The following is a 14,189-nucleotide window of genomic DNA, read 5'->3' as shown; positions in this document are numbered from 1 at the left end:
AAGAGCTCTATACAATTCTGAGAGCATATTCAATCTCAACACTAAAACAGTGAAGAGCTACAATTTTTCCCCTCTTTTTCCCTTGTTCCTTAAAAAACATGCAAAATAGAAAATGAATCCATCTTGTAACTTGTGCCACTGAAAAGACAGTCACATTCAGGTCCTGCTTTTCTATTCCATTTGTCCCATACAAAGTAGAACAAGACAAGGAACATATGCCTAAATAAATGACTAACTGATATAGAAAAGAATTTTTATCAGACATACTTCTGAATCACTGACCAATACCTTTCATGTCTTGGTCAGATTTTCAGAGTTACATCTAAAACGTAAGAACAGGAAATGAAATTGTATTTTTATGTATAACCTACTACCATAAAAGTAAACTGCTTTTCAAGTCAATTGCTCTTTATGTTTAACAGTAAGCACCAGAATCCACAATACTGACTTTTATAGTTTTAGATAAAACAGCACCATACAGTCATCTAACCTGGCAATTCTTATGTATATCCTAGTTACCTTCCCAAAGAGAACAGCTCTAATTTCCTTTTTTTCTCTTCTGGACTCTACTCACTATCTCCAGAGCAATACTTCAGGACTGTGTACTATACTAATTGCTACCGGGGGACAGAACATCGAGATATAACTACATAAACTTAACATAAAATCTAATCCTAAATCTCTTAATGTTCAACAGAACTCAGAACTCACCTGCATTTTTTCTTGAATAAGGATTTCATCTGATGTAGGAACTGGATATGGTTTTAAAGGAGACTTTATGGTGGCAAATATGAACTCTGTGTGGCTTTTGATAACATTATTCAGATACTTTCCCTCAGATTTTGCTTTATAATAAACTGTTATTTCATCAGTTGGAACCAGATTACACTGAAAGCACATGGAGAAAATTTAAAAGGGAAGCACATTTGTCAATTAAAATGTAAGGCGCTGTTAAACAGGGCTGACAATCCCACACTGAATCATTATGGAAGGGTACAGTATCCTGACCAATTCTCTGAAAAAAGGAGTGATCAAGTAACAACTCATACAGCTCTGAACTGAGACAGAGGTTACAAGTATCCCATTATCTGCTGGAGTGGCCACCTCAGACACTGAACTACAGGTCTCAGAAACCTGGCCAGAGGAGGAGGACTTGTGGGAGTCCTCCTTGGGACAGAAGCTCCCTGGCTCTCTCATCCAGTAGGGGCAGGCAATATGTTCTGTGCACCTGTCCTGGCTCCCAACTTCTGAATGAGGAAGAACCACCTCACTCTGTCCAGATTCAACAATCTCTCCCTGAGCTAGGCGTCCTTCCACACTGACTGCATCTCTGCCCTTCCTCAGAGACACTCGCTGTCAGCTCTGATGACCTTATGTGCCAGTCACGAGGACTATCTATCCAGAAGATGGTTTTGTGGGCCCTAAAGAACTGAAAAAGGAGGACAAGGAGCACATGTTAGCTGAAAGCTTCTGATCAGAGAAACAAAAGAGCCACATCCAGCTTGGGAGTGAACAAGGAGAGAAAGGAAGTGGCCTACGTTTCCTAAAGAGTACAATCTGAATGGACCACAGATCAGTAACTTATCATCATTAATGAATTACTATGGCTTATATTACCTGCCTCTCCTCTCCTCCCCTAAAACCAAAACAAATACCAAACAAAAAACCAAAACAAAACTCCCAAACAGTAGCTTGTTCTTAATCTGACAAGCTGACCTTTTTTCGAAGTTTCTGGATACGATTGATGACTTCCCGAGCCACTCCTTCATCCACCATTGACTGGTCAGGGGTGATGTCTAAGAGAACCAAAGCCTGTAGGAATGAATGGTGCACACCATGACAATCAAATATAGAAAAACGGTTCTTTCAAACTCAGCAAAATGGTGTTTAAATTCTCAGAAGTCTATAATGCAGCACTCTTTAGTCACACAACTGAGCCAAAGACAAAATTAACGTAGTTTCTTTATGTTTGGGTCCTCCTTTGTAAACAGCTATTCTTTCATCTCTGGAGAAAGGTGAGACTTTTCATTTTTCTTCTGTAGGGTGCTGCTCACAGGAGATGTCCTGAGACCGACTTTCAAGAGAGTCTCTCATGTAACTCTGCTTTTTGTCTATCTAATGAATCATATCAACTCTTCTAATAAATAAAATCACCAATCATGAAGCTCTTACAGCAGCACAACTTTTCACAATGGATCCACCATAAACAAGTGGACTGAAGAGCTCAAAGCAGCCATCTCTGTTGTTTTCTTTAACCATGACTCTATTCTTTGGTTTGTTGGTGTGATTCAAGACACAATTTCTACAATGGGCCACCATACTTTTTTATATGGTTTAGTTTAAATTGCCACCTTCTTGTCAACTTTATCTACTTTTTAATCTCATTGGTCATAAAGGCTGTCAATGATGATGTGGTAATAATGACAGTGTCCCTTCTATTATAAGAGGGGAATATACATATAAATTAGGCATCATCCCCATTTACGTTTTTGAGGACACTCAATCAGAGAAGTTAACAAACTTGCTCCACTTCATGAAGGCACAGGAGGCAAACTGGAAGTGGATAATGTGTCATGGCAGGGCAACCATGGCCCACAATACACAAATCATGTCAAGAAACTCAGAAGCATCACAGACAACACTTCCTTAAGTATAGACGACTTCAGGACTCTCTAATTTGGCTGTAATCAGAAAGGACTGCACCCTCTCACTGTTTACAAATCTCCTTCCCTGGCCCCAATTCCTTCTTTCCTAGTTTCTTCACCTTTGGCTCCTTACCACTGTCTGCCCATATGGAGTTCTGTCTACATCATATTTAAGACTCTGTGTATGGGAATTCCCTGATGGTCCAGTGTTTAGGACTCGGTGCTTTCACTCCTGGGGATCTCGGTTTAATCCCTGGTCGGGGAATTAAGATCCCGTAAGCCACATGGCACGCCAAAAAAAAAAAAAAACAACCCTGTGTAAAGGCTTGAGGAGGCTGGCTTGCCTCATACGAGGTACTCCCCATCTTCCCCTGTATGTAGCATATTAAGCACAGAGGGACTCCAGCAGGTCCCTCACTCTCACAATGGAGACCTTACAACCTATCTGCCTGGAGAAGACTGGTCAAGAGTGAAGAGATGCTATGATCCATTACAACAAAAAAACACAGACCCCAGAATGCAAAACTGCTTGTACATCCTCTTCAAGGGGTGCTCTCTAACCACCCCCACTGCTACCCCAGACTTCAAATAGGAGCACTTATTTCTACTAGATAACTTATCAAGTAGAGTAATAAGAATTGACTTACTTTTCTATCTCCATGACAGACTCATTCCTTGAAGGGTGGGATTACATCTTACTCATTTTTGTATGACCCAACACTTAGGACAACTGCATGCATAAAGTCACAAAATATCTATTTATGTATTCATTAAAGAAATGCATATGTCAAGAAGTTATAATAGAGAAGTTTAATAAGGCTAATCTAAAATAAATAACTCGTTTATTTTACCCTGAGACAAGCTGCCAATACTGTCAGGAGAGGCATAGGTAAATGTTTTCTCCTCTTATGTTCTTATCTTTTGGTAAAGAAATATTCTAGGGAACAGAAAAATACCTGAGCATCTGAGTGTGCTTCAAACTGTGCCGTTCCACCTGTTGCCTGATCAAAGGTGTACATGAGGCGGATATCTTCTTCATGCAATTCATGGCCTTCCACAACAATGGTCCCTATTGGGGAAACAACTGCCACTGTTACTCAATCAGTACCCCACTCCTCAAGCTGCCCTGCTACCAATATATTTTGCCACTCTTTAATAAAACCTTCATATAATCAAGCTACACAGTCTTCAAGAGATCATGTCCTCTGCACTCATGTCATTGTTGAGGTCAAGGATGAGACAAACTTTCTTTAGACTGCACCAAGCTATCCTGAGGACACTTAAATCACCACTAATATCTACCGTTGTATATAAGCTCCCAGGTCCAAAGACATGTGCCAGAAGGCAACGAATCTCCATCATAAACATGAGCAAGCATGTTTATGATGGAGAAAGCATGCTATAATGAAGAAAGCACAGTCTGTAGAGTCAAACTGGACTTAGGCCTACCACTCACTGGTTGTAGGACCCTGGTGTTCTATTATCTGCCTATCAGAGTGCAGTGAGGGTGAAAAGAGGTAGACAATGTGAAGTTCTGAGCATCATGCCTATTCATGGTAGGCAGAACGTATAAAGAGCTAAGGATGGCAGTTCCCATCTTCAGGAAAGCCTACTATGGTAACTCACAAATGCTCTTCTTGGTCTTTGAGCAACTGGCTGTCATTTTCACTTTATGTCACTGCATTCTGAAAACTACTTTGCTTTCCTTCAATGCAGAACAGTCCATTCAGAAACTACAGCTTAGAAACTGTAGGCTTTCCGTTTCAAATAAGGTTTATTTGAGGAATTTTTAATATTTTGACTAACTGGTGAAACAACTTAAGATTTGTGACTTGAAGGCTGATCCTTTGATTAATTTTGTTAATTTAACAAATCAAGTTAAATTAGTACTGACTCAACTTTTAGTTGCTAGCCTCTTATGTTTTATAATTTTTACCTAAAAATTTGGGGAATCTTCGGGACATTTCCCCCAATTTCCCATAACTACCCATCTGATTTCTGAATCCTTAAATCTTTCCTCATGACACTTCCATGCTTATGATTTTCAACTTCAGAGGGAACCCTAACAATCAAACAACTCATGCCCTAGGATTGCTATAGGATTTCAAGTGGCCATAATTAGACCACATATGATTCTAATCATGGCAGAGCTGAGAACTCCTGGGCACCTGGAAAAGCTCCCTAAACATTTCCTCCAGTGTACTTATCAAAACTATGATTATGTCCATAAATCTTTAGTGTCTGCCAGCACCATGAGGGTAAGGACAATGTCTGCCTTACTTAACTCTATGTTCCCAGTGCCAACCAAACAGAAGGACCTTAAAAAATATTTGCTGAATGAATGACTCCAGTTTTGCTCAACTGAGACCAACATAAGTATTCTAGATATTTTAGAGAAACTATGATAAGTTCTGACCCAGTCCTCCTTCGCAAGAAGCCCCAAACCTCAATGCTAAATCCCTTTCTCTAAAAATACATAAGTATTTTAAAATTTAAATTTAAATTTTGAATTAATATTAAAACATAACTTTTTTCTTTTGAATATCTTCCAGTCTTCATTCTGGCACCTCTAAAAAGTCACCATCTTTTTCTCTACAAGCAACATCTGATAACAATAACACTCTATACCACTGGCTGGTGAATCTCAGGGGGTTCTGTTCTCTCACTAGGGTAGATTTTTCTAGGCCCACATTAGCATTTATAGAGTTCAATGGTAACTTAAGGTCTACCCCTCTGACTCAGTAATTTCTATCTAGAAATCTAGCCAAAAGGAATCAATTCCACAAAACACTTACATGTGAAAATATTCACTGAAATATTAGTTATACTATTAAAAGAATGGAAACAACCTAAAGCACCAACAATCAGAGACTGGTTAAAGGCACTATCCGGTATCCACAGGAAGGAAAATTTTTTCAGCACTTACTGAAACAGCATTTTAAAGACTAATAACACACAGAAATGTTTATAATGTAAAGTGAAAATGCAAAATAAAAATATAAATAAAAACAAAATAACATAAAATGTAAAAATATGAGTGAAAAATGTGAAATTTAAGATTATAATGTGATTTCCATTTTGTAAAGCTGTAATTATATAAATCAGAATTTTAATAGCACTCCAGCACCTAACATAACAAATACCAGACAGTAGGCATTCAATCTACATTAAATGGATGGGTGATCGGTTATGGGTCATTTTTATTCTCTTTACTTTTTTTACTTTTTTCTAAATTATCAGAATTATTCATAATAAATATTTTTATGAACAGAAAAGAAAAGCTCTTATTTAAGAAAAAGCTGTGACAATAGAAATCAAAGAGGAGCCTAAGTATGAGAGCTTAAGTATGAAACACCCATCAGGTTGAGGACACAAATGGTGCCCCCAATAAAACAGATACCCACCACTCTCCTGGAACTGCTCTAGCTCCTCACTGCTCAGCTGCTTGATGGATGTCATCACCATCTTGAAGGCTCCCTTCAGACGCTTCCCCAGGACCATGTGATCTGGTTCTGCCCTTAGGCGAATGCCATACTTGTTTTTATCTGTAGATAATGTAACTTTTCGAACATTCAATTCCTATATTTGGTAGACAAGATGAAATAAAAAAGAAATGAAAACATGTCCACAAAAAGTTGCACAAACATTCATAGCAACATTATTCACAACAACCAAAAAGTGGAAATAACCCAAATGCTGATCAACTGTGAATGAATGAATAAAATGTGGTATATCCATATAATGGACTATTATTTAGCAATATAAAGGAATGGAGCACGCATACATGTTATAACATGAATGACCCTTAGTGCTAAGTCACAGAAGCCAGACACACAAGACCACATATTGTATGATTCCATTTATAGAAAATGTCCAGAGTGGGCACACCCAGAGACAGAAAATAGATTTATGTTTGCCAGAGGATGGTGGGATATTGAGGGGAAAATGGTGCGTGAATGCTAATGGATACTGAGTTTCTTTTTGGGATGATGAAAATGCTACAAAACTTTGGTGATGGCTGCACAGCTCTATAAATAATACTAATAAATAATTGTATGGTATGAAAAAAACCTGTCCAGATCAATCAAGTTGAGCCTAACACAACTAACAAGGACTGTAGTATTAGAAATATGGACTTCATGTTTAAGGGTAACCTTTGCTCAAGAAATTTCAAAGCACCACAAATCTAACTATCAATTAACCAGAAGAATCAGTTAATCAAAACATTTCGGGACTTCACTGGTGGTCCAGTGGTTAAGAATCTGCCTTCCATTGCAGGGGACGTGGGTTCAATCCCTGGTTGGGGAACTAAGATCCCACATGCTGTGAGGCAACTAAGCCTGTGAGCCACAACTAGAGAAGCCTGTGCGCCACAATGAAGAGCCCACACACTGCAACAAAAGATCCTGCATGCCACACTGAAGATCCCACGTGCCGAAACTAAGACAGGACGCAGCCAAATAAATAAATAAATAAATAAATATTTTCGGAAAAAATCTTAACATTTCATGTCTCCATCATACTAGTTAGTTAAGGATTACTAACGTAGCAGGAAATGGTGACTGCACAGTAGGAAATATGAAAATGAGATATCATGGAACTGTCAACTGAAGCAAATTATAGGGAAATTTCTGGTTTTGCCATTATACATTACTATATTATTTGCTCTCAGAGTGATTAAGATATTCTATTTAAATATATTCTTTTATCATCCATATCTTAAGCATTAATTATAGAATTTATAGCTCTTTAGTTTTAAACTCTAAGTTTCTAAACAGTTATAAACTCCTTGGTTTCTAATATTTGTCTGGAATTCTCAGGCAATTCAAAACCAAATATAGAAATTAATTATTTTCTATCATAAAGATTTAAACATTACCTGTGAAAGAAATAAAAATGAAATTTGAAATATATTTCTTTTTAAAACATCACAGGGTAAAAGCTTTTTGGGAGGATAACTGACATGACAGTTTAAAATTCTGACCCCAAAACTCCACTTCCAGGAACCTATCCAACATCCATACTGTGACATATTTGCACATGTACACACGCACACACACCCCTTTTGTTTGTAATCAGAAACCTAAATTTCCAACAATATAAGAGTAATTAAATAAATTATGATGCAGCCAGGAAGTGAACAAAAAGAATAAATTAGATCTCTATGTTTTGACATGGGATGTTGTTTAAGAAATACTATAAAGTGAAAAAAAAATAAGTTAAAAACTACATATATGATCCTCTCTATTCACAAATAAAACCAGTGATGTGTGCATGTGTGTATATGTATGTACAAATGTGTGTACACGTATGTAAAATGCTAGGAACAACCCAGCAGGAGATAACCTAGTGAACAAGTGGGTGATGAGACACCAGGGAGTGGCCAGGGTTAAGAGGAGACTTGCTTTGTACTCGATGCTAGTGCTTATTTACAACCAGTGTGTGTTTACTTGATACTTGTATAATCTGAAGGAACAAAGATTTTTTTGGTGTTAGTTATCAAAAAGTACTTTGGGGAAGAGAAGTGGATGAAAGGATAAATGATCCAACAAAGGTGAAAAATTCATGGACGTTGAAATCACTGTTAAAGAATTACAATTACATTGTAAAAAGTCATGATGAGTCTAAAAGCAAAGTGTAAAATTCCATGGATGGTTAAATTTATGTACATACTGATATAAAAAGGAAAAGGACAAATGATACACTCAAAGTGTAGTTGACTAAAGAGTACTAACCAAAATAATCTTCCCAAGGAAAGAAGTCTGTTTGGACCAAATCAAACAAATCAACTGTCTTACCTCAATGATATACTTCTCCAATGACTTAATTTCATTAAGAGCTTCTGGATCCTGATGAATAACTACAATTTCTTTCAAAGGATACTAGAAAGAAAATGGAAGGGAAAGTTCATAAGCATCCAGTCCTCTAAACTGCAGAAAAATGAATGTTAAATGTTTTATCTGAATCTCAAGCTCCAGACTAAGCAGGCATAACTAGTACTAAGTCATTCACACCCTTATTGCAGAAAAGAAATTTACACCATTGCTGGCAGCTCTTTATATTAAGAAAATACTCCAAACCATAATTAGCTAGGTATGTGCAATGCAAAACAGAAATAAAATCTCAAACCTTTATCGGAATAGTTTTGCGGTCTCGAATCACTCGCCCGAGTTCAATCACAGACTGCATTCTAGATACTGCACTCTCGGTTTTCTTGTCAATCAATTCCTCTCTGGTTGGTAGAGGTAGGGATTTGAAAGAGATTAGATTCAAAAGGAGAAAATTCCAAAGAATAGGCATGCTTAAGTGAGGAAGAGGGTCAGGCTAGAGATGCGATGGTGTAGCTAGGCTTCCCAGGGAGGCTCTTGGGAAGGACAGCACATGCCTGCCTCTGGGGCACGCGCTGAGAAGCAGGCAGCAAGCTTGAGCCTGCTGCTTAGTGCCTAGCAGCTCCCCAAAGCGATCCCAACAGGCCTACCCACCCCTACCTGCCACAGCTCTACAGGGGATTCCACACTAAGCATCCCTCCTATCCATTCTGTAGCCTGAGGAGCAGCTCAGCGGGGAGGCAGGGCATGGAGGGGCTGGAGCAGGGAGCTGGGGGCCGCACTTGAGAGCATCTCTGGCAACTCTCCTTCCCCTGGCCCAGGAGAGGCTTATGTATATTTGATTCTTACCGAACATGGGGCAGCATGAGGTAGTGGATACTGAATGTGTCCTTGTCCTGGACAGAAACAGGGTCAATCAGCGTCTTCAGATTCTGGTACATCAATTCAGTAAGAAAAGGGGTATAGGGGGCCTGTGTAAGGACAGAAGACATCGGGTCATTCATACGTAGCCATCATTAACTGATCTCAGAGTGAGAAGCAACTACATAAACATTTTAAAGAAATGATATGGGAATATGCACAGAAGTGAACATGAGGTTACAAAACATGCCCTATGAAAGAGAAATGACCTCATTTTGAACTTGGCGAGCTAGACACTCATGAAACACAGCAGCAGGACTACAGCCAGAAGTGCCTAAAACATTCTTGAGGATGTCTATAATAAAAACAGGAGTCCCTGACCACATGCAAGTCAAGTCAACATGCAGAGGAATCAATGTCCCTAAACCTCTGTAAACTGGGGAAACACCACCTGCTTCACAGGATGAAGGGGAATGAGGTCAGACATGAGACACCAGGCAGGGGACCTGGTACAAAGCAGGTTTTCATTCCATGTATGTTTAGGAAATAAATAGAAGCCTTATAACATTAAACTGGAATAGCAGAAATAAGATACAGAAAATTAAAACTGGAATTTTTACTTGTATGTCATTTAATTAATATTTCAATTGATAGGAACACGTCTCAAGTAAAATACTGTTTGCAATATATTTTTGTTTGGTTAGCTATTAGTTCAAAAACTTCCCCACTACTCACAGACAATTACAGGAATCTACATTAAGATGAGGTATGTCGCTCTTGAGTCTAGATGCAAGGACCTTGACCTGAAATGTACTGCCAGGGGTGAAAAGAAAGAATCTAGCTTTTAAAGCTAATGTTTTTTAGCCCTTATTTGACATAGATAAGCTAACGAGATTTCTGAAAAGAAACTAGAAATTTAGATTATTTTAACACTTCTGTTTCTATTTTTAGTGGAACAAATACAGAATAGATACAGATGGAGGACAGTGCAGCAACCGGGCACCACAAGCAGCCCACAGGGCTAGCATCTTACCATAAGTCTGCACAGAGAAAGCAAAACACTAAACAAGGTCTCCAGGGCCATGACACAATCCTCTATCCCGTTTTCACCCTAGTGAATAAAAAACACACATTAAACTGTTAAAACCAATAGTTCATTGTAAGAAAAGAAAGATAATAAAAAGGGGAAAACCCAACCATAATTAAGTTACCCAGAGATAACGACTTTAAACATTTTAGTGTATGTCCTTCTAGATATATGTACATATACACACATACATGTACGTGTGTGTGTAATATATTTTAACAAAAACAAAATTATTGTTTTGTTACGGGATTTTATCATTAACACATTTGAAGGCAGTACTGATGGACAGTGGTCTGGGCATCCCTCACTCCTTGTTTTCTACCATTGTTGCTTACGTACAGCTTAAGTCCTGGAACAGGATCCATGCTTCACTCATCCTATATCCCCAACAGGCCTAAGGACGAGTCTTGTCAATAAGTAACTGTCCCTCTAGAGGTAGAAGTGAGGAGGTGCCCCTCTCAATATCACAGCTCTACCTAAAAACATCTGCAAATTACCTGCATGAATTTATTTCAGATTTTAAGAGGTCTGCTCAGTACAGTCCTGTTTGGCCTGAGACTTTCCCTCTAATGTGAATGTCCATAATTGTGTTTTGAAAATATGCAAGATGTCTTCTAAACTTATGGGTTCCCCCATCCATCAAATGGCAATACAGTTAATATGCAATTAAAAGGAAAAAGATAGCTTAAAAGAGTGAGAGCATTTGAAAATGCTCTTTTTCCTTTTGGCTGTTCTCATTTTTCCTCAACTCTCATACTTCCTACACTTTCTGCTCTTCCCAACAGCAGCCTGCACTTACCTTTAATCTTCTACGGTTCATCCTGACATACCAATTTGTCAGAACATCCACAAACTTGACCAGGCGAGGAACCACAGTATAGAGTCTGTAAGCTAAAAGTAACAACCAATCAGGCAGTGAGAACACATAAGCATCTTGGGTGCTTAGGACAGGGCTGGATATAAGAGCGAGCAAGCAGCCCCTGCCATCCAAGGGCTGTCACACCTGTTAAGGAGGCAGAAGTACCAAAGTGAAACAATCAAAACTGAGGACGTACTATATAGCTGTCAAGGTGTCTAGGGGCATGCACAAACCACCCTGTGAGCTACATGCAAACTCCCAGTGTCAGTGAGAAAACAGGAAACCCCGTATGTGTGGCTGAGAGGCCGAGGCTGCCCGCCAGATGACTCCACGAGGCACCATTTATCTGGAACCGTATCAGGTGGTAGTACCACAAAAGCCTGACTTCTTCCATTGTGCTACCTTGACCTCAACTAAGACAGACACTTAAAAAGCTCTAATTAGATTCTAAGAGGCATAGCACAGATAAGGGCTTCTCAACCAGAGCAATTTTGCTCTGCAGGAGACACTGACAATGTCTACAGAGACATGCTGGTTGTCAAACTGGGGAGGTAGGCACTCTTGGCATCTGGTGGGTGGACTCCAGGGATGCTGCTCAACAACCTACAATGCACAGGCCAGCCTCCACCACAGAGAATGACCCAGCTCAAACCGTCAGCAGTGCTGCCACTGAGAAACTCAGGCAGGGGCTGTGCATAAAATAGAACGGGGTTTCTAAAGGTTAAAATAGTCAAGGAAAGAAACCTAAAGGAGGTATTGGAAGGAGAGAAGAACCTTGAAGAATCAGAAAAATTTGAAGGCTCCCCTGAGGAACTCAGAGGGCAAGCAGGAAGTTAAGGGCGTCTAGCCAACTTTGTTTGAGGCCCAGACTTATCTTCAGGATTTTTGCCATTCACCTCCCCTTTAACTGATACTCTCTGTTGCACAAAAACAAACACCAAAAACAAGGAGAGTAAGACCAAAAATCATAAAAAAACACCACAATTTATATTAAGAGTTCAGTGACTGTTAATGAGGTTCCTAGTCTAAGCTAACACAGTGGTTAAGTTGCCAAGGGCAGAGTTGTTCTCTGTTGCAGTTCAAAAAGACTAGCATTGAGGTGCTGCTAGACCAACAACTGGACCCCAGACCAGAGGCACTCGCTGGTCATACATTTCTAGAGAGGCAATTTTTGTGATCAGAGGCCTGTTCTGTAAAGACAGAGGCCCATCTAAGTTATTTCTAGGGTTCACTACACTTTTCACCTTCTAGGAAGCCAGAGTGTTCAAGAGTTTCAACTCTTATAAGGTAAACAAAGCCCATATATAATAAAAGGGAGCAGCAGCTACCACTGAAATCACTAATACCAACTGCAGACTCTTCAAGGATGCTACCTATTTAGTTCTCAGAATTCTATTTTGATGAGGGAGGCAAGGGCACTAAGCTGACAGGTTGGTGGAGTGGGAACTGCACTGGGCAATCTGGGTCTGAAGCCCCTCTCATCAGTTCAACGTGCACCACCTAGCCTCTTGCACCTGGCCCTTACCACTCGGCTGTGTGCACAACTGCTGCCAAACCTCTAGTTCCCAGGCAGAGCAGGTCCCAGCCAGGATATACATTCTCAGGTCACAGCCGCTGCTGTCTAAAGATGGCAAGGGCCCCCAGGCAACAATCCCATTCATTTATATCACTCAGGAGGGAAAACTGGACACAGCTATGAGTAGGTATCCCAGGGAGTGTGGTGAGAACGCAAGTGCCGATGTCTGCTTTGCACGCTCATTTCCATCTTCACTTATGTCAATCTGTCCAACAGTCTGACAGTCATATGACCCTTATTACATATGTTTAATAGAGTGGGTGCAGTCCTTCAGGATGACTGATAAAACATTCAAAATTTCCTGGACTAACCATCCATTTGTGCCAAGCACAGAGGCACCAACTATTCCAGGAAGAGCTATGTACCAGCTGAGGAAGGGAAGACCCCTGTATGAACCAGATTGCTCTGGCCCCTCGAATCCACTGGAGTGCTGTACCTGAACAACAGCACCTGGTAACCACAGGACGCTGGGGGAGGCTGGTTTATGTCAGGAGGGTGCACACAGGGATGCCATCTTTTCTCCCCTGCCCACAGACTTTATCAGACCCATATACACTCAGACCCATCTCAGGTATCCAGGTTAACAGTTTCTGGAATTTCTCACCTTGACTTACAGTTGTTCCATCTCCAACTTCTAGGAAACCAACATAACCTACTTTTCCAACCTCTGTCTAAAATCAAATTCATTGTTGTTAGGTAAGAGAAATGTGAGGAAATGTCAACTTCATTATTGTTTTTCTGTATTTCCTAATTTTTCCAGGCTGAACAGGGACTACTTACTTAATAAAGTAGACCTAAAAATAAATTAAAAACATATTAATAACAACTACTACTTATTAAGTACCTATTATCTGCTAGCTACTGTATGTACATAATCTCCATCTGAGCCTTATATTTACTTTTTTTTTTAAATTTTATTTATTTACTTATTTATTTTTTGCTGTGTTGGGTCTTCGTTGCTGCACGTGGGCTTTCTCTAGTTGCGGCGAGCGGGGGCCACTCCTCGCTGCAGTGCGCGGGCCTCTCACTGCAGTGGCCTCTCTCATTGTGAAGCACGGGCTCTAGGCGTGCGGGCTTCAGCAGCTGCGGCACGCGGGCTCAGCAGTTGTGGCTCACGGGCTCTAGAGTACAGGCTCAGTAGTTGTGGCACACGAGCCTAGCTGCTCCGCGGCATGTGGGATCCTCCCGGACCAGGGATCGGACCCGTGTCCCCTGCATCGGCAGGCGGATTCTCAACCACTGCGCCACTGGGGAAGCCCAGCCTTATATTAACTCTTACCAGGCATTTTTCGGAGAAAGAAATTGAGGCTCATAGATTAGGTAACGTTTCCCG

At 40.1% G+C, this 14,189-nt stretch overlaps 1 protein-coding gene across 6 annotated transcripts in view; it reads right to left on the bottom strand.

Annotated features, from left to right (window-relative positions):
• Positions 1–14,189, bottom strand: part of IARS1 (isoleucyl-tRNA synthetase 1) — an 80,089-nt gene that overhangs the window by 19,202 nt on the left and 46,698 nt on the right. For all 6 annotated transcript variants that reach the window (XM_082400898.1, XM_082400897.1, XM_082400896.1 and 3 more), the window contains exons 21-29: positions 11,221–11,312; positions 10,368–10,445; positions 9,323–9,444; positions 8,775–8,877; positions 8,444–8,527; positions 6,050–6,224; positions 3,602–3,714; positions 1,717–1,812; positions 712–888 (exon numbers count right to left, since the gene is read on the bottom strand). In XM_082400898.1, the coding sequence (XP_082257024.1) occupies positions 712–888; positions 1,717–1,812; positions 3,602–3,714; positions 6,050–6,224; positions 8,444–8,527; positions 8,775–8,877; positions 9,323–9,444; positions 10,368–10,445; positions 11,221–11,312 (1,040 nt within the window). The remainder of the gene's footprint in view (positions 1–711; positions 889–1,716; positions 1,813–3,601; positions 3,715–6,049; positions 6,225–8,443; positions 8,528–8,774; positions 8,878–9,322; positions 9,445–10,367; positions 10,446–11,220; positions 11,313–14,189) is intronic.

Source organism: Balaenoptera borealis (assembly GCF_965194805.1).
Source record: "Balaenoptera borealis genome assembly, chromosome: 8".
NCBI classification, from domain to species: Eukaryota; Metazoa; Chordata; class Mammalia; order Artiodactyla; family Balaenopteridae; genus Balaenoptera; species Balaenoptera borealis.
The sequence above is the reverse complement of the archived record's forward strand: the minus strand, read 5'-3'. Positions and strand labels throughout refer to the sequence as shown.